Source organism: Erythranthe guttata, chromosome 8 (genome assembly GCF_056151865.1).
Source record: "Erythranthe guttata isolate IM_541 chromosome 8, IM_541, whole genome shotgun sequence".
NCBI lineage: Eukaryota > Viridiplantae > Streptophyta > Magnoliopsida > Lamiales > Phrymaceae > Erythranthe > Erythranthe guttata.
The window spans coordinates 4,855,130-4,881,485 of record NC_142540.1 but is presented as its reverse complement, the minus strand read 5'-3'; the positions used below and the strand labels follow the sequence as shown (position 1 = coordinate 4,881,485).

General features: G+C 33.5%; 2 protein-coding genes across 8 annotated transcripts; both read right to left on the bottom strand.

The window, feature by feature from the left end:
- Positions 1–642: 642 nt before the first annotated feature.
- On the bottom strand, positions 643–18,443 carry LOC105954987 (lysine-specific demethylase JMJ29). 7 transcript variants are annotated; one of them, XM_088821751.1, is made up of 29 exons: positions 18,020–18,274; positions 17,082–17,131; positions 16,334–16,435; positions 16,060–16,142; positions 15,300–15,360; positions 14,857–14,980; positions 14,615–14,735; positions 14,443–14,487; positions 14,077–14,365; positions 13,653–13,863; positions 13,312–13,394; positions 12,669–12,718; positions 10,705–10,837; positions 9,892–10,007; positions 9,415–9,514; positions 9,189–9,330; positions 8,500–8,563; positions 7,789–8,413; positions 6,843–7,166; positions 3,559–3,903; positions 3,247–3,319; positions 3,074–3,159; positions 2,834–2,953; positions 2,649–2,710; positions 2,316–2,570; positions 2,025–2,084; positions 1,854–1,938; positions 1,309–1,360; positions 643–980 (listed from the first exon to the last, which is right to left on the bottom strand). In XM_088821751.1, the coding sequence occupies exons 13-25, from the start codon at positions 10,777–10,779 to the stop codon at positions 2,333–2,335; spliced, it is 2,370 nt and encodes a 789-aa protein (XP_088677877.1). In that variant the 5' UTR covers positions 10,780–10,837; positions 12,669–12,718; positions 13,312–13,394; positions 13,653–13,863; positions 14,077–14,365; positions 14,443–14,487; positions 14,615–14,735; positions 14,857–14,980; positions 15,300–15,360; positions 16,060–16,142; positions 16,334–16,435; positions 17,082–17,131; positions 18,020–18,274; the 3' UTR covers positions 643–980; positions 1,309–1,360; positions 1,854–1,938; positions 2,025–2,084; positions 2,316–2,332. The 7 variants fall into 7 exon arrangements, with proteins under 7 accessions (XP_088677877.1, XP_088677875.1, XP_088677880.1 ...); XM_088821749.1 differs by lacking the exon at positions 13,312–13,394 and having other exon boundaries at positions 18,020–18,443; XM_088821754.1 differs by lacking the exon at positions 13,312–13,394 and having other exon boundaries at positions 2,030–2,084; positions 18,020–18,443.
- Positions 18,444–22,945: 4,502 nt separating this feature from the next.
- On the bottom strand, positions 22,946–25,238 carry LOC148768352 (lysine-specific demethylase JMJ26-like). Its single transcript, XM_088821773.1, has 6 exons — positions 24,992–25,238; positions 24,532–24,592; positions 24,068–24,199; positions 23,833–23,953; positions 23,659–23,703; positions 22,946–23,575 (listed from the first exon to the last, which is right to left on the bottom strand). Exons 2-5 carry the CDS (start codon positions 24,582–24,584, stop codon positions 23,662–23,664), a joined length of 348 nt encoding a protein of 115 aa, XP_088677899.1. The 5' UTR covers positions 24,585–24,592; positions 24,992–25,238; the 3' UTR covers positions 22,946–23,575; positions 23,659–23,661.
- Between the last annotated feature and the right edge of the window lie 1,118 nt (positions 25,239–26,356).

The window sequence follows — 26,356 nt, the reverse complement described above, 5'->3', positions numbered from 1 at the left end:
TAATTTTCTTTAAAAAAAATGCTCCAAACCTAATATAAGAAAATATCAAAATAATGAAAATAAGCTACATTATTTTTTATTTTATTGTTACAGAAACTATGTACTAGAAAAGATAAAATAAAATGGCACTGCATAAGTAAATTGTATTATACTCAGTGTTTTGAACTAGACTGGACTGGCCGGTTCAATCGATTAAATCGCGAATCATTGTCTTGTCCAGTCCCGTTTGACCGGTTGAAATGTAATATCAAAACCTGAGTGAAAATCGGGTTTTTTTTCTTTCTAAAATTGTGTTTTATTAAAAAAATAAACAAATAAAATGGCCAAAACGATGTCTTTTTACTATGATTCGGCGTGATGTGTTGTGTGTAAAAGAAAAATAAGTCGGATCTAAATTTTAATTGGAAATGAGCATTGAGTTAATGTGTGAAAAAAATATGTTTTATTTACTAAAAGATATGTATAAAAAATGAAAAAACCGGTTAAACTGATCCAACCATGATCCAGTAGCTTGTTCCGGTCAATGTTCGATCCGATTTTTAAAACATTGATACTCATCCGTTTTATATTATTTAGAAAATTGAATTACGGTACGAAATACAATGTAGGAGAAAATGAAACTGCTACAAATAACACAAAATATTGCTACGGAATTAAAGATATATTTTATAATAAAAAACAAACAGTTCATTCATGTCAAGCTGATTCACCAAACTCACTACAACTCACAAAACCGGAAAAAAAAGAAAAGGTATTGCTCAAAATTACATAATGAAAAACGTTAACGCATCGGTAGATACGCTGTCACTGAGACGTAGAAGACTCGGCGTCGGTGTTTACTTTGTTAAGGAGGAGCAAAATCTCTTGTAAAAGATAGACTTTTATATGAGGGTCAATAAGGTGGCCTTTTGTTTCGAGAATCAAATTCATCCTCTCCAACTCCCTCTTCACTTATGCAAGACTAGGTATACGTATCTCCCCTGGAATAAGAAATTATACGTAGCCGATAAAAAGGGTAGAAACGACATATATATTCATGAAGTATAATTGCAATAAAACATTAAGAGTGCACATAAAGATCTTCACGTCAAGAAACGATTACAAAAAATAAGACCTTAATTGATGATTAAAGCTATACGAAGAACATCGTTATTTTTAGAAAGTTAATTTGTAAATAATCCAACAAACAATAGAGCGTAAAACGAGCAAAGGTGACATATCCAATCACATATTTCACATTTCAATTTTTTTCGATTGACGGGATAACTCATAGTAGAGAAGTGCCACGATTGTAATTACGAAATTTACCTTCAGATTGGGCCGCTTCATCTGAATTTTCCTTCATTGAGGAACAAGATAGCTAGGACACAAAAGTCAAAAGTTAGTCGTAGAAAACTAATCTGCAAATCGAAATGACAAAAATATATGATCTCTTTGAGTACTCTTTCTAATCCAAAGTAAAAGCTGTCGTGTTTTCAAGAATATCCAGAGAAATGAATATTGCCAGAAAGAAATAAATAAGTTAATCAACTCGGGAGGGGCATGAAAGATCGGAAAGTACAAAATTCAAAAACAAAAATAAATTGCGTATCTCGTTAAACGACATGTCATCTGATTTTGAACCAGAATAAATCAAAAATCATCAATCCGATAAAATAGTTAGAAGATGGAAAATTAAATGTTGAATACAACTAGGGCCAGGCGGGTAGTCATCATTCGAAAACTAAATAAAAAACTTACAAATATCTGAGAAAACGACGAGAAGAAAACTGAGAGAGGAATCGAGAGATGGGAGATATGGGAATGAATGGGGGAAGGGAAAACGAGTGTTATATAATGGTGAGAAAATCTACCGTGATAAGGCCGGCAGTCAATGCAGCGATTCGCAATAAATTGTGCCTTATCCAGCCACGCCACGTCAGCGCCACGCCAGCTTATCTAACGTATCAGCATTGACCAATCTTAGCTGGCAACAATATACATATTGGAAAGATTTAAAATATACGGGACGGGTTTGAGAGGACCTTACTACGTTTTGTGAATTTCTCATGAGCACCCAAGCCCAATACCCACTGCTAACAGGCCTGCGCATTCAGCAAACACAACATTAGCAACCAGGAATATCAATTTGCATTTTCCCAAACTTAATACTAAAACCAAAAAACAGAAACATTAGCCAAAACCAACTCGAAAATTCTCAGGGCCTTTGAAATTCATGAAATCGGACAAAAGTATGGCACAAAACTAAATAAATAAAGTATAGTTCCACAGATGAAAATGTCAAAATATTGTGTTAACTCAACAAGTAGGCTAACCATTGAAAATGGTGTAACTAAGATGAAGAAGAGCCAGCACTGGAGTTTATTTTATTAGTGAGGAGCGTAATCTCTTTTAAGAGATAGTCTTTCATATGAGGTTGAAAAAGGTGGCCTTTCGTTACGAGAGCCAATTTCATCCTCTCCAACTCCCTCCTCATTTGTAAAATACTAGGTCTCTCCCCTTGCTGAGCTGGATTATGGCGTACATTCCCATGCTCAAAGGGGGGTGCAAATGGACTTCTTAACGTCATACTGGGAAAGAACAAAATAAAATGAATTAACATCGTATCAAAGACATATGTTTAACAAGCCTATGTATATATGACTTACGCATCAATCTTGTCCAAGTACTGCACAGCTTGGCAGACAGCACTAAGAACCAATCCCTTCACCTGTTTCATTACGAGCCGTTAGCTGTCATCCACAATCTTTATTTTTCTTACAAGCAGACAAATTTTATTCATTATATATCTTTGATTTTGTTTATTGACAAGACAATCGTATTTTTGACATACCTGCAGCATGTCTTCCTTACAACTATGATTCTTTGGGAGACGCCGATACTCCGTTGATAGGCGGATGCACTGACCGACGCTTTCAGCTGAAACAAAGTCGATGGACATACTCGTACACGACTGCAAGATGGAACACGCACACAAAAATTAATTGCAAAATTCACAGCGAAAAATTTACATTCGACTGAAAATAATTGAAGTCGTCGTTCACGAAGTTGTATACGAGTCAAACACTCAAACCTTTAAGTTTCTTGCTTGGTAAGGGCAGCCAGCTGGTACCAAAACTGCATCGCCTAATCTCTGGACAAAGGTCCATGGTTCAATTCCTACAAAAAAAAATATATATAAAAATAGATAATCAATATACATAGCAATTCACACATATTCCACTTTACAACACAATAAAAACATACCATATTCATCTTTCAGCTTCCTTTTATGCTCCATCGTTAAGTAAAATGCTTTCTCATGAATAGGATGAACCAGCTGTGCACGAATAGAGGAAAAAATAAATGATAAATATTCCAAAACATATCGATACTTTGGAAAAATAAAAGACATCTATCTACTTATGCTACGACAATAAAAGATCATACCAAAAGCTTAACAAAATCTTGATTTTTAGAATTCTGTTAGAAAAATAATAGTAACTACCATATGAGAGATAAACCCCATAACAGAATAAGTTGAGTAGAACATTGTTTTCAAATTCAAGATTTAATTACTTGCTGCAAAGGGACGACACGCCTGAACTCTCCGTAATGCCTTCGAAGATAGTCTTCCAGCTTAGGAACATCTTGCCTCCGAAAAATGTCCCAGATAGCACCACATTTTTGTTCATCGAAGCTTGGATCGTTGTTTTCTGAGGTTGAAGGATCAACTTTTTCCTTTCCTTTATTTTTATTTTCTCTTTCAAATTGTTGATTTCTTGTGGCATCTTGATTTGCTTTCCCATTGCTTACACGAAATACCAGTGGATCTTGGGCAATGTGCTTCCTTCCCAACTCCACTACTGTTGAAAGCTCTTCCGGATTAAGAGACGTTTCAGCTGTATGCATCAAGACATTGACCTAATACAAAATTAAAAAAGAAGGGAAAGTTAGACATCAACAAAAGGACGATCCTGACAACAAATATAATACAAATTAAGACTTGTTGTAGTCACTTGTTCGTATGTTCCATAAGAACAACTTAGGCAATGGTAGAAAGAGATCTTGAGTGCGATCAACAAGGTTAAGTTGAATGATTTAGGTAACAAAAATATTAAACATCAAGAAAGACTCCTAGATTCCTTCGACAACTAGCATAAACTTTCTATGGACAAGCACCAGAATAAAGCACAAAGCTTACATGTGTAACATATAACACAAAAATAAATATCTTTACCTATTAAACTATTTAGTAGTTGAAGTTAAAGTCTTTACGTAGGTAGGAATAATATCAAACATAAAAAAGGACGCAAACATTCCTTTGACGACTATCAGAAAGTTTCTATGTTTATCTTGCTTGAATGATAATATGATATATAGCTCAAATGTGGGGTGATCGAGTAATAGCAAAAAATTACACTTGTAACATCTCATACTAGAGTAAGTATATCTAATAAACTATTTAATATATCTCATTTTAACTCTACATGTACTATTTTTGCACGACGTCGACCAAATGCAATCTAGAAGCAAGATCCTTGCCTAAAGTTAAAAACAACTACGTTATGAACAAGTTGTTCCTACTCGATACCTAGATACAACAAAATCATTGTATTAGATTGAATAACTTGTATGAGAATTTAATATATTCTATGACTCGGATCTATAATATCCTCTTATTTACCACATGTATATACTATTTACTATTTATAGAAGATACCCTCACCCATTTTGACTCGCTTCAAATATGAAACTTGAAGTATTGAGAGATTACTCTTTCTACTCCCAATAAGAAGGTTCACTAACAAACCACTTTCAACATAATTCTTAATTGAAGATAATAATAGGTGATTTATACTTTATAGTCTTAATCCGTATTTTCTATTTAGTACGGTCTTAACGGTATTTTAGAAACTCAAAATTCCTATAATTTAAGATCACTTTCTTAAGAAGTTAATTTTTATGTATTAGAATAGTATTAGAAGTTAATAAGTTCAATCATCATAATATCAACTCGGGGAGAAGAATTTCATCGTTATGCATTATTAATATGGAAACAATTTTTCACATTTAAAGAGCTTTGACCTTCCTTGGGATTACATGAGGTGATTCCACATCCTCATTTAATACTTATGAGTTCTAGGTATATAAGACGCCAACAATTCTTCTCTCTCTAAAGCTTTTCCTTCTCCTTCTCCTTCTGAAGATTCTCCTTCTGATACGATCCTGATAGCTTGAAGATGAAGATTTGGAAGAATTGGAAGAAGAGAGAATGCGTGATCTTGTGGGAGTTGGCGGTGAAGAATATAAACTTGAATCAATACTCCGAGGTCCCCATGATGAGGAATTCGAAGGCAATAAAGAAAGGAATTCGTCGTACCAACCAATTGTCATGCGTCCAAAATCTCAGATGTCTCTCGCAAATTTTCAATTCGGATCATAACTCTCACGTCCGATATTGGATTGCCATAATTCAAAATGTTACGAAAAGCCAACAAAAGATCTTGAAGTTTCATGCTTTAGTAAGACGGAATGCAAGATGGACAAAATTGGGCTCAAAGTTGTTGCACGTGCATACCCAAATCTCCACCAATTAAGAAAAATGGCGTATAGTCGATAAGTTTCAAGAAAAGTGACATGTAGAATTCGTTTATGGTTAGAATTAGCTTAATTGTTAGTTTTCTTATTATAGTAAAGGTAGGAACTCTATTTTTTTGTGAGAAATGAGTCTTTGAAGCACTTATAAATAGGTTGTATACACAACTTTCGTACACAAAGTTTAATGAATTATTTTGAGTTCTTCAAGATCAATTATCCATCGATGTTCTACAACAACCTTCAGGAATTTACAAGTTGTTTCTTGTAATTTTCTTTGCCGTATAATAATTGTTTTTGGTTTGATATAACCATGGGTCAATATTCCATCCTAAGAATATTGATTTCTAGTTCTTCATAGGGTCCATATTCCATGTTAATCCAACTTGAATCCTTCCTTTTGGATGTTTCGTTCTTGCTACAGGGTCTCTAGCAACTCTTACGAGGCTCGTATCACCTACTTTGCAACCACTTTGACCATTCCCGATTCTTTTCCTCAACCCGTAGATCACACAAATTGTATGACAATCTAAATGTGTTCCGAGCCTAATATTGTATCTATAGGTCCCCATCGGTATCGAAACAAGTCGTGCATTAACGATAATCGATAGACTAGGTACATCACTAGTCGCTAGTGATGTTGACACAATGGGCAACCCTTGTGTCTCAATCCACAAAAGATTTGAAGTTACATAATCTTATTATAGCCCAAAATTTTCCCAATAAAATAAGGCAAAAATAAAGTAAGGCAAAAAGAGAAGTAAATCTACATAATTAATATATTTTATCCTATTGAAAGTTTCATAGTAAATTGGAATCAAAAGTTAACTCCATCATGAAGAGGCTAACCATATTGCTCAATTATATGACTATGTCATATTTCAAGAACCATGGAGGCTCACAGCAAATCCATTTCTCTTCTTCAAGAAATAGTTTGTGATCGAACTTTTATGCCTCTACATTATTCCAAATTTTTTCATGACTATTATTCCTAATTGAAACTCAAGTTTAAAGCATATTCAACATCATTCTATCTTGCGTATAATGAGTCAACAATTAAGATTAACATATTACATGCAAGAAAGAAGAACTAGGACTGCGTTGAATAGATATAAATACCCACGACTTCATAAGAATAATCTTTCGGAGATGTACTGCTTCTATCGATGCAATAGGCAGACTAATTGGAAATGATTTAAAGCAGTTCATATATTCTCATAAATATTCAAGTTAATAAAGAAAGATAATAACAGAAAAAAATGTACCATATCTGAAACAGCATACTGAAGCTTGGTTGCAGAACAGAAGCCAAGGTCCTCATTGACTCCATAAGCAAAGCATATTTTTTGACCCAAATCCGGCTTCAACGACTTCTTCGGCGTTTTCGCTGGCATGTTGAGGTAGCCAGCTTCATGTGTGTATAGCTTGAACGGCAAGCATCTAATGAACTCTACAAAATGCCGAGGCAGCCGTTCTTGAAAGGATTCAGTTGGAGGCCAATCCTCCAACTTCAAAATTTTGGGCCGGCCTTCACTGTCCAAGAGGCCTTCAGAATACCCATTGAAAAATTGGTGCATGTTTATAGTTTCCTGCGTGTCATAGCCCGAAAATCAAATCATTACAACACCACATCTTTAAGCTAATGAAAACAAAAGTACACGTGCATAATGCATAGGAACTGACAGACTAAAACCTACATAAGAAGTGACACTTAACATAGCGAATAAAAAGGGTAAAGGCGACGTATATATCGGTCTCATTTCAATTAAATAGGAAAACAAACATCAAGAACAAATCTATCAAAACATCTCTATTTTAAGAAACATGTCGAGTACGACGAATTGTCAGATCTTTGCTTTATCCTATCCAAATTCGTGTTAGACACTTATTAACCCAACCAAAGTTTTGACATTTTGAAGGTTGATACAATATGAAGAGAAATTTGCACCGAAACTAAGGACGATAAGAGATTAGTATTTTTGTTACTTAGTCCTTCTTTTGAAAGATTACATATGCAGCAAGTGAATGCTCAAGAACATAAAGAATACAACCTAGAAACAGTTACAAGAAATAAGACCATGACTGTGAAAAACAAAAAAAAAAAAAGAGGCATACGATTAAAAGGATGTAAAATAAGCGAAGTCCAATCACAAATTACAAATTAAAACTTTTTGATTGATAGAGTAAAACATAATAGAGAAGTCGGCATACCTTGCACCAATTTACACAATTTGTTACGCTGAATTCCAGAATGCGAGCGTCATTAGTCCTTCTGGATTTGCGGCAACCACGCCACATGACTAATGGCTCCCAACTCAACCCAGTCGTTCTGCTGAGCACGTCAGGAACTATCACAGGCTCACCTTTATATAGGTGCCGTTGGAAGTGCTTTTGGTCAACGCCCACAACTTTGGGACAGCGGATATTACGGACTGCAGTCCCTGAACATGAGCATGCTTCTTCGGAAACTTCACCCACCTCGAGATCTATGGACTCTGCTTTAATTAGCAGTTCCGATACCCAGTTATCTGGATATGTGGACTTTAACACCAGATTCCCATGAGCACATCCCCCCATAATTTCAGGTGGACAAACTATGGTACTTCTGTCTATCAGCTTCCATTCAGAAGTAAAACTCGTGTGGTCCATAGAGCAACAGGCTGCTGCAGAAAATCTATCATTGCTTGTAAAAGTACGACCCCCATGATGAACGTGATATTTATCATTTCCCCATTGGAAGCCATTCCTTATCTCTCGGCAACAAGTTACGCAGAGCTTGTACATGCAGTTTAGACAACTTCTGTGGATATCGAATATTGCAGTCTTACAGTTGTCACTGCACAGCACAAGTTATAATTATCAACATTTTCCATACTGGAGCAAACATTTATCAGGAAAAGGGCATAGGTTAAAAGTATCCACCATTTGACTTTATCGTCGTGGATAAAGTTGGCTTTCGGAAGCTGTAGTCCCGCAACTGAAACACCTGCCCAACCAAAATATATATATTATAATTAATCAAACAACGAAACTACATCTGCTAGGGAAAATTAAGAGTTCTATCAATAGTGTTTATCTCCAGGTACGTCTCACTAATACCTCAAAATCATAAATCACTGAAATGGAGTAGCACATACAATTAACGGAAACTATTAACATATAAAATATTTTTCATATTTATTCTATCTTTCGAATAAACAGTGAATATACATTTTTGGCGGGATAATGGTCGAGGCAGTGGTGATGGATCGTCGTAGTAGAATTGATACAGACAAGAAAATTAGATTTAGATTTTTGTGCTGTTTTCCAGGGTGTTTAGTAACACAAACAAAGGCACGCCTAAAATAAGAATCTCACTTTTAAACTCATAGATCTTCAGGAAACAAGTAGTGTACGATAAACATTAAATATGTTCAACACTTCTACACGGCATAAATTAATATTATTAGAAAAAATCATCCTGAAACTTCAATGATGCATAGTGCCATTAAATACCATTTTAAGACACTTCGGTTTCGTTTGGAGGCATCAAAATCCATATCAGTAACAAGAAGATAAGAGATATCAAAATAATTTTCTAAGCAAAACCTCCTAACAAAAGTTAAAGTTACCTTGAATTCTTGCCTCTTCTTCTCTTTCTATGTTCTGCTCAACAACAAACTTCCTAAACGAAGGAAGAAGTACTCTAATAATATACTTTGAGTACTGGACCTTTTTGTTGATGTCGAGCTGCAAGTCTGGTTTGAACAAATCCTAACATGCAAGAACAAGAGACTTAATTAGAAAACATATAATCCTATATTAATATAAAATCAAGAGAAGAACCTTAATACTAACTTTATTCTCCAGATCAGAATGTATGCAAGCTGTACAGTTGCAAATTTTGCGACAGCCTGCGCATGCTTCAGCAAAGTCTGCCTCTTGCAGCCCTCTGTACCTGTGATTACAACAGAGATATAGTAAATCGACGATAAAATATATATATATATATATATATATATATATATATATATATATATATATATATATATTGAAGAAAATGCAGGAATAATGTAAGTGTAGAACCAAGGGAAGCCCTTACTTTGAAACATGTTTAAGCAAAAATTCATTCATAAATGACTAAATGGGTAGTAGGTATATTCCAAAGAGAAGATAATAAATATACCATCCTGCTTTGTGGCGGTAAAACTCAAAATTAATCAGTATGGCTTAAATGACATTTATCCATATTACAAAATATAAGCCACCATGTAAGATATACCAAGTACCAACATAAGAGCAACAAAAAATATATCAAGCAACAAAATTTCTCACCATTTATTGATACAGAGAATACAATAACCCCTATGCTTGCACTTGGTGCATCGTACAACTTTTTCTTTGTCATTTCTATGACATTGATGGCAATTGGTCGAGTCGATGCTTTTCCTCTGCCACATCCAAAGAAAAACATATTAACATAGAGTATATCCTCGATTTTTTATATAGTACTTTATGAAAAGTTGGCAATGGAATGAATTAGATGAGATCCGCAGTTTTGGATTTAATCTTCTTTAGGGTCTTAACTTTAATTGTTGTGACATGTCATCGTTTTCTGCCGTAATCAAGTTATTTCAGAACAACATTTAAACGCCTTCGAATATTATGAAATTATGACAGATCATCCAAAATTTGTATGCATTTACTCTAAAATTGCGTATACACACACACATGAGCGCGCGCGCACACACACACACACACACACACACACATATCTAATGTTAGATCTATCGATTAAAATTACAAAGATACATTTTTTAAATTAAACACTTCATGATTGAATACTAAATAATTCAAGACCAACATCACAAAATCGAAGAATCCACACTTACCGGTCCCCCTGCTGTATATATAAATGTATTTAGTCAAAGTAATTTCACTATAAATAGTCTGAAAGAAAGGTTTTTCTAATTTGGTATTTACACATGGGGTCTCATTGAAAAGACAAACACAAAATGGAATTTGATTTTTTTACTTCTAAAAAGTATTTGATACAAGACAATTGCACGGATAACCGAATTCTGCAACCTATATGCTTATATCAAATCTTATAGCAATTTAATTCTACAATTAACATTATTAATTTACCTTTAAGTTGTGTCTGTTCATTTGCATATTTCCAGCAGAAGATGTTTCTCCATTTGTACTTCTCGACGGCATCATTTTAACTCCCCGAAAATTAATTGCCTTGATAAATCTTGGTTTTCAATTGTTCTCTTAACTGCAATGGCAAAATGTATGCATAATTGTTCCAGGGAAAATGAAATAAGGAGGTCTTACCAGCAAAAAAGGAAAATTGTGTTGATTACTGTAATCCGATACTGCTCACTGCAATATAATGTTGACTATTGCAAACTTATACATATTACTGCAATATAATACTGACTATTGCAATCTTATGCTGATTCATATAAATATATAAATCATTTTCCTTCTCACTAACCAAAAACGTTTTTACTTACCATGCCTGTAAAAAGGAGGGCCCCAGAAAAAAAAAATCTCAAATTAGGATTCCTTAAGGACATTTTAAGAAAAATATTTGTTTTAAATTATTGCTACTTACTACTTATGCACACTGACAATAAAATTGGTGCACCAGAATCTATTAATAAATATTTCAACCATTATAATTAAATTTTTAATATGTTCACATAACCTATGCCGACTAATGTATTTTTGTCCTCTAAATTCTACCAACAAAAAAAAAGTGGGAGATACAGGTTATGAAACCTATTTCAAGGCATGAAAATGTTGTAACCTAAAGACTAACAGAGAATAACAACAATTTTAAACCATTAATGATATACTTTGATTTGAATACATGATTACAATAGAGCATAAAGGATTATATTCAAGAACATATGAGTACAAGTTTAATAACTTCATCAAATGGCTCATAATCATGTAAGGAAAAAAAATATAAATTATATAATAGTGGTTATTGGTTTCTTCATAAGGATTGCACCACTCTAATTATACATCTATTATTTTAAGTTTTAATTATAAGTAAGAATACATGCAGTGATTAAACCAACCTTATTTATAGAAGAATGTTTTTTTCAAAATTGTTAGTTTCTACAACATAAACGATAAAATAATCACCAAGGAGGAGTAAGAAAACTAATCATACAATATAATCTTCAAAATCAATATGACAAACACATGTTCTTTTTTAATCTAAAATAGAACATATCGTGTCATGAAATGTAACATGAAAGTGGTGGAAATTAGATAGCAAACTCAGTTCATCTAGTTTAAGAAAAAAAAAAGGGAAAAACAAGAAAAGGTAATATAAAATCACCTAAATCAGATAACAAACTCTTCTGATTCTGAACCACAAACAAAACAGAAGCTTTTAATTTGAGAAAATGAGGAGACGAAGATGGAAAATTGAACAAGGGATACAGAGGTGGAGAGAATGGGCGAGATAGAAGAATGGGAGTAGGGAGGGAGGGGAGGGTAAAATTTATTTGTGGGAAACTCCGCCAGTAAATCGATAAGGTCAGCATTGATTGTATCGACCCCTAATAAATTGCTTCATATCCAGTGACGATGCCAGCTAACTTTACATATTAGCAGTTACACCAACCATAGCTGTCAGCAAAATGACATTTGGCGAGATATGAAATGTACCACACAGTCTATTGTGAACTTCCTTGAGCCATTAATTTAGTTTACCTAGGTATGAAAAAAGCAAAAACTCAAGGTGTGATGCTAAAAACCTCATTCCCGATTGTTTTACCTTCCAAATATCAGGCAGGATTTCTTTTCCTAAAACCAAAGTTCTTTTGAGATGTTTGAACATATCGAAGAGTAATATCACTTGCAATTGTGTATAATATATTTGATCAATACTTGAACAAATTAACTGAAGACATATAGTAACTAATAGCTTTATTAACATATACTTTAGTCTTGAATAACTAAGTCACGCATTCATATCTGCGACATTTGGTTTTTCATATAAATGTTATCAGATGAAGCACTTTCCGATTATTTGACACTTAAAAGAGCACTAAGGCTACTCTTCAACATCCAAATTAAATTATTACCTGATTCTGAAAATACATCTCTCGCCACCTCTCGATCATGCCCCATATTCCTTCAAATAAGGAGAAGTAAAATTAGTTGGGACCATCAAGTTACCAATAAGATGTCATAATTTTTGGACGAGGAGTTTCCTATAGAGAATATGTGTCATAGATTAACTTCACCAGTTGCAAAATTAGCAGAAATTTGATAATGATTTCAAGCCTCGAGTTTCCATGGTTACAAATATAATAAAATACAGACGTGGGAAGATGCGCATAACACAGAAGGTGTATAGAATCAACAGTGATAAGAAGGACGTTAACCCATACGTACTTTCAATTCACATTGAATTCTTTCGGTTTTTTGGTCGAAAAACATTTGATTTTTTTTAACAAAACAACGTATAGTAAAGGAGAAACAACAATTGATGCTAATCCTATAGCAGCTAATACAACAGAGAGAAGCAGGATAGCCACGCATGCAAGATTGTAAGTCAAACAATGTAACACGCCTTTCTATAACCTACGACCATGGAGTTTCTGTGGACATAAAAATTAATATACGGCAATAGAAATTGCAGCTGTTGGCACATTTAGGGCATTATTATCACAATAACCAAAAAAAAATTATAGTAACTAAAAACAATAATCAACAAATACTCACCAACACATTCGACCAAATGTTAAAAAGTAATGAAGTATATATAAATATAACAGCAGCAACATGAGGTTGTCCATAGTTTCTAGCTGCAATTAACATATTGGTATCATAAGAAAGGCAAACAGTAATGCAATAACATTTCAACACACAGTAGAACCTCGATAAATTAATAACCTCGCTTAAATAATAATTTCTCACGGTCCGACCCGGTAAAAACATATTAAAATTACTACTTCGATAAATTTAATAGTTCGCTAAATTAGCAGTATTTTGCAAGCCCCGACTGTATTAATTTATAGAGGTTTAACCGTAATTAGCCCAAACAGTAAAATTTCATGGCTTACAATCTGGAAATAGCCATCCTTTAAAGGCCCGCAGCAAATCAACAATCAGAGCTCTGTTGTTGGCATGTGTGTTTCTTTCTTCACCAGCTCCATCGCCGCCTTCGCAGTCTCCTCCTCCCACGGCGGCGGAGGATAATGGCGGGTGACGGCGGCGACGGTTGGCATGGGTATTGCACTTCCACGTATGGGAATTTAGTGAGGAGAGATTAAACTAATCAAATTGAAATAAATCAACTCATCAGTAAATAATTCATTATAAAAAAAAACATATAAATACAAAAATTCCTTCTTTCATGTTGTCACTAAGACGAATACGACTCTGCAAATGGAGTTTATTTTGTTAGCGAGTCTCTTTTAAAAGATAGTCTTTCATATGCGGTTGAAAACATTCTCCGTTTTTTCTTTCAAGAGTAAATTTAATCACCTGCCAACACATTCCTTTTCGTCAGCGCAGGGTTCCGATGTACATTCCGATGCGTATAGAGGGTGCAAATGTACCATATCTGAAAGAGCATACTGAAGCTTATTTTGTCAATGAGGCGCTGAATCTCTTTTAAGAGATAGTCTTTCATATGGGGTTGAAAAAGGTGGCCTTTCGTTTCGAGAGCCGATTTCATCCGCTCCAACTCCCTCCTCATTTGTGAAACACTAGGTTTCTCCCCTTGCTGAGCTGGATTCTGGCGTACGGTGCAAATGGACTTCTTAACGTAGTACTGGTAAAGAATAAAATAAAATGAATTAACATCGTATCGTATCAAAGACATATGTTTAACAAGCATATATGACTTACGCATCAATCTTGTCCAAGTACAGCGCTGAGAACCAATCCCTTCACCTGTTTTATTACGAGCCGTTAGATGTCGTCCGCAATCTTTATTTTTCTTACAAGCAGACAAATTTTTATTCATTATATATATCTCCGATTTTAGTTATTGACAAGACAATCATATTATTTTACATACCTGCAATTTGTCTTCCTTAGAACTATGATTGTGAGGGAGTCGACCGATATTCCATTGACAGGCGGATGCACTCACCGACACTTTCTGCTGAAACAAAGTCGATAGACATACTTGTGCACGACTGCAAGATGGAACATCGTACACAAATATTAATTACGAAATTCGCAGCGAATAAAATGTATATTCGACTGAAAAACAATTGAAGTTGTTCACGAAGTTGTATACGAGCCAGACATTCAAACCTTTAGATTTCTAGCTTGGTGAGGGCAGCCAGCAGGTACGAAAACTGCGTCGCCGAATCTGTAGGACATTTTCTTTGTCCTTATTGTGGCAGTGATGACAGTTGTTTGAGTCGCTTCTTTTCCTCTGTCATACCCAAAGACAAGCATGTTAACATAAGAACTCATTGTCCTCACTTTTTGAATATCTTACTTTACGAGAGTGAAATTATAAGAGATCTACAGTTCCGGATATAACCCTCTCAAAAAGAAATATAGATAGCTTCCTTCCATTTCACATGGGTATCTAATGTAAGATCTGTTGATTAAGTTAATTAAGATAAGTTTATTTACTAAATCATTTCTATATATTTTCTTTTTGAAAAACAACAACAGATCCCTGTTGTTCTCTGTTTATCATTCTTTGATTCTAAGAGATCTGTCATAATTGACTTCATGAAATTTACCTTAAAATTGAGCTCGTTCCTCTGCATATTTCCAGCAGAGGATATTTCTTCACGGATAACTCTACAAGGGAAAAAAATCATCAGAAAGAGAAGCAACGTAACTATGACACAAAAACTTGTCCTAGAAAACTAATCTTCAAATCGAGATGAGATCTATCATTAATCCAAGGTAGAATTGAATGAAAAGTAGACAAAAAGAAATGGACAGAAACAACTAGGCGACCGGGAATGAAAAATCGAAAATTACAAAATTCAAAAAAAAAATGATGTATGTCAAATCAGATACGTCCTTTGTTTTTGAACCAGAAATAGATCAAAATCCTTGAATCCGAGAAAATGATTACACGATGGAAAAATGAAGGTAGAATGCAGCTTGGTGGGGGGGGGGGGGGGTGTAACAAGAATAAGAAAAAGATATAGGCATCATTCTAAAACTAAATCAAACTAAAACTTACAAATATTAACACAAATCTCATCCGATTTTCAACCAAAAATAAAGCAAAAGCCTTAAATCAGAGAAAATGATGGGAAGAAAACTGAAAGCAGAGAGACATGGAGATATGGTGAATGAATTGGTGCACGGAGAATGCGTGTTATATAATGGTGAGAAAATCTGCCGTGATACGGTCGACAGTCAATTGCAATAAATTCTGACTTATCCATCCACCAACTCGCCAACTCATTTGACGTATTAGCATTAATAATTCTTAGCTGGCAGCAATGTACGGAAACAAAATGTATTGGATGGGCTTGACAGTACCTTTACTACGGTTTTGAACTTCTACGATCCATTTCTTGGATTTCTGAAAGAGTATCTAAGCCCAATATCCACAGCCAAAAGGCCTGTGCATTCAGCAAACCGAAAATTAGAAAACAGAAATATCATTTTGCATTTTACGACACTTAATACCCAAAACCAAACAATTTGGTGTGGTTCGGTAAATTCGTAAAGATCCCGGGATAAGTGAATTTTCTGATAAATGAGACAACTAATTATATTTCATCAACCAAACTGAGTAGCATGTAAACTATACCAAATATTTTTTGGCAATACTGAAAACCGACTGCCATTCTTGGTATTGATTGCTCTTTGGAAATTTCCAAAATTTCATCTTGGTCTTGATTGCTCTTCCAGCCTACACCATTATTCTCTATTTAAATTCTGGGTTACATGTAAAATTGCAAATGAATTAAACAAAAAAAAAAAACTTTTAAACTTATTAACTCGCATTTTCTATGATGGAAGAAAAGAACAAAAACTAGCTAATAAGAAGACATATGACAATACCAGGAATGATTGTATACATGGAAAAATCTCTTCTTCAATCATATATGTACAAAGAAGGATTTTCTAAAAGCACAGTTCAGTTGCGTAAACTTAAACCAAAAGTATCAGTACCGAACCAAAACTGTGAAATACGGAAAGCGAATATCAAACAGGATAATAGCAGTTCAATATTCGGTACAAATTAAAGCTTTGGTTTTGGTTCGGTCGGTTTACGAAACCGTAGACATCTACCCAACTGCTAAGTATACCTTTTCGGATTAATTTTCTAGGAATGTTCAATTTTGATATCATATTAGCTATAGGATATTTATCAAGTTTAGCTTGATTTCTGCTCAATAAGCTAAAAGGTTATTTTATAGATATCTGATGTTGTTTTGATTAGAAGCATATAACTTTGAAACTCAACCCAAACTTTTGTAGTCTCTATACCAGATTGAGATCAAACAGCTTATGAGCACTAAAGCTACTCTTCAACATCCAAATTAAATTATTACCTGATTCTGAAAACACATCTCTCGCCAACTCGCGATAATGCCCCATATTCCTTCAAATAATGAGAAGTAAAATTAGTACGAACCATCAAGTTACCAATAAGATGTCATAATTTTTGGACGTGGAATTTCCTATAGAGAATATGTGACATAGATTAACTTCACCAGTTGCAAAATTAGCAGAAATTTGATAATGACTTCAAACCTCGAGTTTCCATGGTTACAAATATAATAAAAAAACAGACGTGGGAAGATCACATATGTATTAAAGATGCACATAACACAGAAGGTGTATAGAATCAACAGTGATAAGAAGGATGTTAACCCATACGTATCATTCAATTCACATTGAATTCTTTCAGGTTGTTGGTCGAAAAACATTTGAACTTTTTTTACAAAACAACTTATAGTAAAGGAGTAGAAAATTGATGCTAATCCTATAGTAGCTAATACAACAGAGAGAAGCAGGATAGCCACGCATGCAAGATTGTAAGTCAAACAACGTAACACGCCTTTCTATAACCTACGACCATGGAGTTTCTGGGGAGATAAAAATTAATGTACGACAACAGAAATTGCAGCAGTTGGCACATTTAGGGCATTATTATCACAATAACCAAAAAACAAATTATAGTAAATAAATACAATAATCACCAAAATACTCACCAACATATTCGACCAATTACCCAAAAATCATGTTAAACAGTAATTAAGTATATATAAATATAACAGCAGCCAGATGTTCTCCATAGTTTCTAACTACAATTAACATAATTGTATCATAAGAAAGGCAAACAGTAATGCAATTACATTTCCACATACAGTAGAAGCTTCGATAATGTAATATTTCGCTAAATTAACAGTATTTTGCAAGCCCCGGCTGTATTAATTTATGGACTTTTAACCGTAATTAGCCCCAAACAGTAAATTTCATGGCTTACAATCTGGAAATAGCCATCCTTTAAAGGCTCGCGGCAAATCAACAATCAGAGCTCTGTTGTTGGCATGTGTGTTTCTCTTCACCAGCTCCATCGCCGCCTTCGCAGTCTCCTCCTCCCACGGCGGCGAACGGATAACGGCGGGTGACGGCGGCGACGGTTGGCATGGGTATTGTTGCACTTCCACCGTTCCACGTACGGGGTTTAGTGAGGAGAGAGAGATTAAAGTTTAAACTGATCATCGGAAAAGGGCTTATTTGATCAATTTGTAAGTATGTATTTATTATAGTTTAAACCCCTTGAAATAAGAGTTAATATCACCTCAACCCCTCTAATTAACACTTGTTGCAGTTAAATCCTTTTATTATTGTTGTTTTCAAATTGAAGAATCCAAAACGTTTCTCTTCGCCTTATGGTGGTGATGTCTACTCACAATTTTTATTATATTTAATAATTAATATTGTTGTCCATCAATAATTAATAAACAACCTTTAAATGGTTTAAACCCCAACCTCTCACTAATATGTTATCAGCTATGTAGTACGGAAACTTTAACTTTTAACGTTTCGAATACCCGAGAACACTTGCCAGACACATTATGGCCAATTTATAATTTTTGAAAGTTGTAAACATGTTTGAATAGCAAATATTTAAATAGTTTTGTTGTTTCCCTAATTATTTACACGATTTAATGATCAATTTCAAATCGATGATTGATAGTACAATTCATTTTGAATATGTTTGTGTGAAAAAATATAAAATAATTCATATATAAATAAAAACTTATATAAGTTTATATATTTATAATTATACCCCTATGATTTTAATAGTCACACATTTCCCCCGAGTTCCCATATCTTCATTTTTAGAATATATCATTTCCCCGTGTCAGTTTTTCCGTATCACCTTTTTCATGTCCGTGCTATATAAGTTACAAGTAAAATGTGATCTCACAAAGAACGCTTTAAAGGGTTCGAAACTGGACTATGGTAGAGGATCTAGTATAATCTAGACTATTTTTGTTTTTCAATTCACCTCGAATAAAAAATGTATAAACCCCTTAATTCAAAAAATATTTACAAATTCCGAATCATTTTTTCAATCCAAAAATTGAACTGTGTTTTTACTGGTTAACAAAAAAATAAATGGCTGGGAAAAATTGCGGCTTTATTTTAATTAAATTTAATCTTTATTCGAATAATGATTTCAAATTATAAAGTTTCAACTTCTGTTTTCGAGAATAAGAGCAGACGAATAATTGTATCTGCATCAACCCAAACCACTGCCATTTATTTTCTATAACAATCAAATGATTTTACATAAAATTATTTTTATCCTTTTGGGATCGGGTCTTATATTATAAGTACCAATCGAATTGCCATTTAACTCACTCTTAAAATCGGAAATATTTTCGTTATTTAAAATTTTAGCACAACATTTAACATTATTCTCCACATGAGATTTAATATAGGCTAGTTATAATAATTCCTAATTAAGAGATTGGTACTAGCCTTTATGATAATGGTAATACTTTAATCATATATTTTTTTTCAATGTTATTTATAAATTGATTTCATGAATAAAAAAATCAACACAATATACACTTTATATTAATTCAATGAAATTTAATCCAACAAAAAAAAAACATTTGGACTTCAAATTACAAATTACATAAATTCTAGTTATAACTAATTATATAAATTTTAATGTTAAAAATATTTTTTTTTAAATAATAATTAAAGTAAATAATTTTATCAATTTAAAAAATGAAACTAACCCAAAACATTTATTTAAATTTATTCACAGTATAAAAATTAATTTCCTATTATAAAAATAAGGTATCATGTGTGAAGGACAATAATAATAAAAAGGCTGCGGCTATATGCAATACTAATTCCACTTGTGCAAGACCAAATTAAAGAAAGATTCCAAAATATTCCATTTTATTAAGATGAGATGACAAATATACCCATAAATTAAATTGGTTTTTGTTTGCTCATGCAAGACTAGGGGTGCAAGTTGGAACGGATTTTCCAATTTCCGCCGGTTCCGATCCGAAAAGTTCCGATTTTGGAACAACTTTTTTCATTCCGACTTCCGAAATTCCGATTTCCGAAATTTTTCGATTTTTTTGGATTGGAATTGGAATTATCTAAAATAAATTTGGAATTTCCGATTTCCGATCCAATTTAATTCCGAAATTAATTCCGAAAAATTCCGATTTTTTTCCGAAAAATACACCTATAAATAGTGTATATTATACAATACTTATTTATCGAAAAATACACCTATAAGTTTTGTTTTAGGATTTTGACATAATGAATTGTTGTTAGAAGTTTTATTGGATATTATGCGGTGTTTATTTTTATTTATTTTTTTGAACTGAAATTTAGTAGTTATTAGTTTTACTTTTATCGACGTGGATGCTCTTATTTTCGAAAAATTATGAACATTTTAGAAAATTTCGGCTAAGTTTTGAAATTTTAAAGCTTATATGATTTCCGATTTTTTTCCGAAATTCCGAAATTTCCGGGCCTTTTGGAATTGGAATGAATTTTTAGATTCCGAAAATTTTGGAATTGGAATTGGAATTGATTTTGTACTTCCGAAATTTTTTGGAAATTTTCCGAAAAGGCTAATTCCGATCCAATCCATCCGACTTTCACCCCTATGCAAGACCAAATAACAAATAATAAAAAAATATGAAACAACTAAATTTCGACATTGAGGTGTCGAATATATGTCCATAAATTCGACACCTTAATGTCGAAATTTAGTAAATTTTGGACTAATTTGCTAACAGTTAAATTTCGACACTAAGGTGTCGATTTTGTACTCCAAAATCAACATCTCAATGTCGATTTTTACCTATAAAATTTGACATGTACATGTCGAAATATGAAACAACTAAATTTCGACATTAAGGTGTCGAATATATGTCCATAAATTCGACACCTTAATGTCGAAATTTAGTATATTTAGCCTAATTTACTAACAATTAAATTTCGACACTAAGGTGTCGATTTTGTACTACAAAATCGACATCTCATTGTCGATTTTTGCCTATAAAATTCGACATGTACACGTCGACTGTGTCTGCGCGGGATTGTTTTTGGAAAAACGATATTCTAGCTAAAAAAAACACATAAATGCATAATTTCTTGGATTATTCCACCGTAGATTCTTCTATTTTGATGTCTATTGACTCCATACTTGCCATCTTTGTAAGATTTGTTGAGTTTTGATGATTTTGAATGTTTAGGTTTTGTGGGTTTATAGATGAGGAAGGAGAAAGATTTATGAGAGTTGGTTTTGTGGTTTTGTGATAGAGTTTTTTTTGTTTTTGAGTTTTTGGTATTGCACATTTGAAATTTTCTATTTTTTAACAAATAAGGGTATTATAGTATTTATATATTGAAAATTTTAATTTGATCTTGCACAAGTGAAATTAGTCTTGCATATAGCCTCAACCTAATAAAAAATGATGTAAAATTTTGAGGATAAAATTACATTTCATTTAAACCACCTCACTATTTTAGTAGTCAAATAGGTTGACTTATTAGTTGAGGGGTAAATGACAATTTTCAAATTAAAAGGGGTGAATATTCCATAAGGCAGCGACTATTTGCAATCACAAACTTACTTAGAGCAAGACCAAATTAATTTTTTTTTATCAAACTAAGTATAAAAAGACTATAATAGCCTTAGTAAAATACCAAAAAAAATAAAATTCTTTTATTAATTTACTTTTGCAAGACTAATTTAAAAAACAAAAATTAATAAAAAAAGAAAGAAAAAATAAATTGAAAAATGAGAACTAAAAAACGAGGAGGGAAGAAGGGAAAAAAATCAATTGCAGCACTCGCTGCCGCCCTTCGCCGTCGCCCCGTCGCCGTTGCAGTCGACAACCACTAGAACCTCCCCACCTGCAACTGTTGTTGCCTCAACCCCGCCACAGCAGTCTCACGAAAAGAAAGTAAGAAAATTACTTTTTGAGTTAATTTTTTTTGAGAAATAAAATGTGATAAACATGATTTTATTGTTAGAATAATGAATACAAGTCATTTTAGAACATAGTTGATAATTTTAGGGTTCGATTCTAGCACTATTGTTGAAGGAGTTGCGATTTTACAAAAAACGACCTGTACTTGTCGATTTTTTGGAAATATTTCGACATATTGGTGTCGATTTTTGGTTAAACAATTGTAACAGTGAAAAATCGACACACCAGTGTCGAAATATGCACCGAATATCGATACCACAGTGTTGAAAAATTCAATAAAAATCGACAAGAAAAGAGTGTCGATTTATGTTGAAATTTTCGACACTAATGTGTCGATATTCGGAGCATATTTCGACATGTACATGTCGAATTTTTTGTACGTGAAATGAGGTGCGAAAAACGAGAAAAACGATCACAAAGTACAATATTTCTTACCTCTTTGTGTTCTTCGACCTTAAAATCCTCCATATTTATGTCTTGTGTATCCATAATGTCCTTCTTTTCAAGTTTTAGTAAGATTTGAGGGATTTGTGTGATGAGGGTTTTGGAGAATATGGAAGATTTTTTTGTGGAAAAAAGTGTGTAATATGAGTGTGAAGAAGAAGATGTTGGGGTTTTGTTGGGGGAGTGAGTTCCCTCTTTTTTCCTTTTCTTTATTCCTTTTTTTTTTTTTTTTTTTGTCTTGCAATAGCAATTAGCCTAATTTGAATTAATAATATCTAAATTAATATTGGGGTTATATTTGTAATTTCCAATCTTGATCTTAGTAAATTTATTTATATATTGGTCTTGCATAAAGTAAGGTCTTGCACTTAGTAATTTTCGTCTTGCATATATTCGTTGCCATTCCATAAACCATAGTGCCCAAAAATACATACACACAGTATTTTCACAATGAACAAATCAAATTGAAATAAATCAACTCATAAGTAAATAATTCATTAGACAAAAAAAAAAACATATAAATACAAATTCCTTCTTTCATGTTGTCACTAAGTCGAATACAACTCTCGATTGAGCTTATTACACGGGGGTAAAAAGAAGTATATTTTACCCAAAAATATATACAGGTACATCAACTCATCAGTAGATAATCGATTGCACGAAAAAACATATAAATACAAAAAATCCTTCTTTCATGTTGTCACTAAGACGAATACGACTCTGCAAAAATGGAATCTCTTTTAAAAGAGAGTCTTTCAAATGCGGTTGAAAACATTCTCCGTTTTTCTTTCCAAGACTAAATTTAATCACCTGCCTACACATTCCTTTTCGTCAGCGCAGGATTTTCCGATGTGTATAGAGGGTGCAAATGTACCATATCTGAAAGAGCATATTGAAGCTTATTTTGTTAGTGAGGAGCGTAATCTCTTTCAAGAGATAGTCTTTCATATGCGGTTGAAAAAGGCGGCCTTTCGTTTCGAGAGCCGATTTCATCCGCTCCAACTCCCTCCTCATTTGCAAAATACTAGGTTTCTCCCCTTGCTGAGCTGGATTCTGGCGTACGTTCCCATGCTCAAAAGGGGGTGCGTGCAAATGGACTTCTTAACGTAATACTGGTAAAGAATAAAATAAAATGAATTAACATCGTATCGTATCAAAGACATATGTTTAACAAGCATATGTATATATGACTTACGCATCAATCTTGTCCAAGTACAGCGCGCTGAACCAATCCCTTCACCTGTTTTATTACGAGCCGTTAGATGTCGTCCGCAATCTTTATTTTTCTTACGAGCAGACAATTTTTTATTCATTATATATATATCTCCGGTTTTAGTTATTGACAAGACAATCATATTATTTTACATACCTGTAATTTGTCTTCCTTAGAACTATGATTGTGAGGGAGACGACCGATATTCCGTTGATAGGCGGATGCACTCACCGACACTTTCTGCTGAAACAAAGTCGATAGACATACTTGTGCACCACTGCAAGATGGAACATCGTACACAAAAAAATTAATTGCAAAATTCACAACGAAAAAATATATAGACTGAAAAACAATTGAAGTCGTTGTTCACGAAGTCGGATACGAGTCAGACATTGAAACCTTTAGGTTTCTAGCTTGGTGAGGGCAGCCAGCTGGTACGAAAACCGCGTCGCCGAATCTGTAGGACATTTTCTTTGTCCTTATTGTGGCATTGATGACAGTTGTTTGAGTCGCTTCTTTTCCTCTGTCATAACCAAAGACAAACATGTTAACATAGGAACTCATTGTCCTCACTTTTTGAATATCTTACTTTACGAGAGTGAAATTATAAGAGATCTACAGTTCCGGATATAACCCTCTCAAAAAGAAATATAGATAGCTTCCTTCCATTTCACATAGGTATCTAATGCAAGATCTGTTGATTGAGTTAATTAAGATAAGTTTATTTACTAAATCATTTCGTAACTGAAGACTATATATTATTTTCAAAAACAACATCAGATCCCTGTCGTTCTCTGTTTATCATTCTTTATTTCTAACAGATCTGCCATCATAATTGACTTTCACAAAATTTACCTTAAAATTGAGCTCGTTCCTCTGCATATTACCGGCAAAGGATATTTCTTCATCAATAACTCTACAAGGAAAAAAAATCGTCAGAAAGAGAAGCAACATAACTATGACACAAAAACTTGTCCTAGAAAACTAATCTTCAAATCGAGATGAGATCTATCATTAATCCAAAGTAGAATTTAATGAAAACTGGACAAAAAGAAATGGACGGAAAAAACTAGGCGATCGGGAATGAAAAATCGAAAATTACAAAATTCAAAAAAAAAAGAAGTGATGTATATCAAATCAGATATGTCCTTTGGTTTTGAACCAGAAATAGATCAAAATCCTTGAATCCGAGAAAATGATTACACGATGGAAAAATGAAGGTTGAATGCAGCTTGGGGGGGGGGGGGGGGGGGTGTAACAAGAATAAGAAAAAGATATAGGCATCGTTCAAAAACTAAATCAAATTAAAACTTACAAATATAAACACAAATCTCATCTGATTTTCAACCAAAAACAAAGCAAAAGCCTTAATTCTGAAAAAATGATGAGAAGAAAACTGAGAGGAATAGAGAAATGGAGATATGGTGAATGAATTGGTGCACGGAGAATGCGTGTTATATAATGGTGAGAAAATCTGCCGTGATACGGTCGACAGTCAATTGCAATAAATTCTGACTTATCCATCCACCAACTCACCAACTCACTTGCCATATCAGCACTAACAATTCTTAGCTGGCAGCAATATACGGAAACAAAATATATTGGATGGGCTTGACATTACCCTACTACGTTTTTTAACTTCTACGAGCCATTTCTTGGATTTCTTATCGAAGCCCAATATCCACTGCTAATGCTAATAGGCCTGTGCATTCAGCAAACCCAAAATTAGAAAACAGAAATATCATTTTGCATTTTGCAACACTTAATACCCAAAACCAAAAAAATTGGTTTGGCTTGGTAAATTCGTAAAGATCCCGGGAGAACTGAATTGCAGACAAATGAAGTTATACTAAACATATTTTGGTAATGCTGAAAACCGATTGCCATTCTTGGTATTGATTGCTCTTTGGAAATTTCAAAAATTTCATCTCGATCTTGATTGCTCTTCCAAATGGCTTACATGAAAATTCCAAATGAATTAAAAAAAAAAAAAGAATCTTTTAAACTTATTAACTTGCATTTTCTTTGGTGGAAGAAAAGAACTAAAACTAGCTAATAATAAGGCATATGACAATACCAGGAATGAATGCATCAATGGAAAAAATCTCTTCTTCAATCATATATGTACAAGAAAAGGATTTTCTGAAATGAGAACGGCTCCTCCTTTGAAGAAAAAATAAAAATAAATAAAAATAAGTAAATAAATAAATAACTAAAAAATGAGAACGGAAGCCAGGAAGGAGATTGACCAGAAATTGATTAAAATAAAAAGAAAAAGAAAAGCACAGTTCAGTTGCGTAAACTTAAACCAAAAGTATCAGTATCGAACCAAAACTGTGAAATATAGAAAACGAATATCAAACAGGACAGCAGTTCAGTATTCAGTGCAAACTAAAGCTTTGGTTTTGGTTCGGTCGGTTTACCAAAACATACACATCTACCCAACTGCTAAGTAGATCATTTCAGCATAAATTTGTCAAGGGATATGGGATTCTGGCCAAACCCTTGACAAACTTGCTGAGGAAGGGTAACTTCCAGTGGAGTGAAGAAGCCACTAAAGCATTTGAAGATCTTAAGGCAGCAATGGTTAGTACCCCTGTCCTGCAACTGCCAGATTTCAGCAAACCCTTCATAGTGGAGACAGATGTCTGCTACCATGGTATAGGGGTTGTCCTAATGC

Coding starts and splice junctions, on each gene's coding strand:
- LOC105954987 (XM_088821749.1), bottom strand. CDS start 10,779: ATGATGCCGTCGAGAAGTACAAATGGAGAAACATCTTCTGCTGGAAAT. Junction 8,414..8,499: donor CACGACGATAAAGTCAAATG/GTGGATACTTTT, acceptor TGTGCTGTGCAG/TGACAACTGTAAGACTGCAA. Junction 2,571..2,648: donor TACTTGGACAAGATTGATGC/GTAAGTCATATA, acceptor GTTCTTTCCCAG/TATGACGTTAAGAAGTCCAT.
- LOC148768352 (XM_088821773.1), bottom strand. CDS start 24,584: ATGAAGAAATATCCTTTGCCGGTAATATGCAGAGGAACGAGCTCAATT. Junction 23,954..24,067: donor AGAAACCTAAAGGTTTCAAT/GTCTGACTCGTA, acceptor TCCATCTTGCAG/TGGTGCACAAGTATGTCTAT. Junction 23,704..23,832: donor CTAAGGAAGACAAATTACAG/GTATGTAAAATA, acceptor GTAATAAAACAG/GTGAAGGGATTGGTTCAGCG.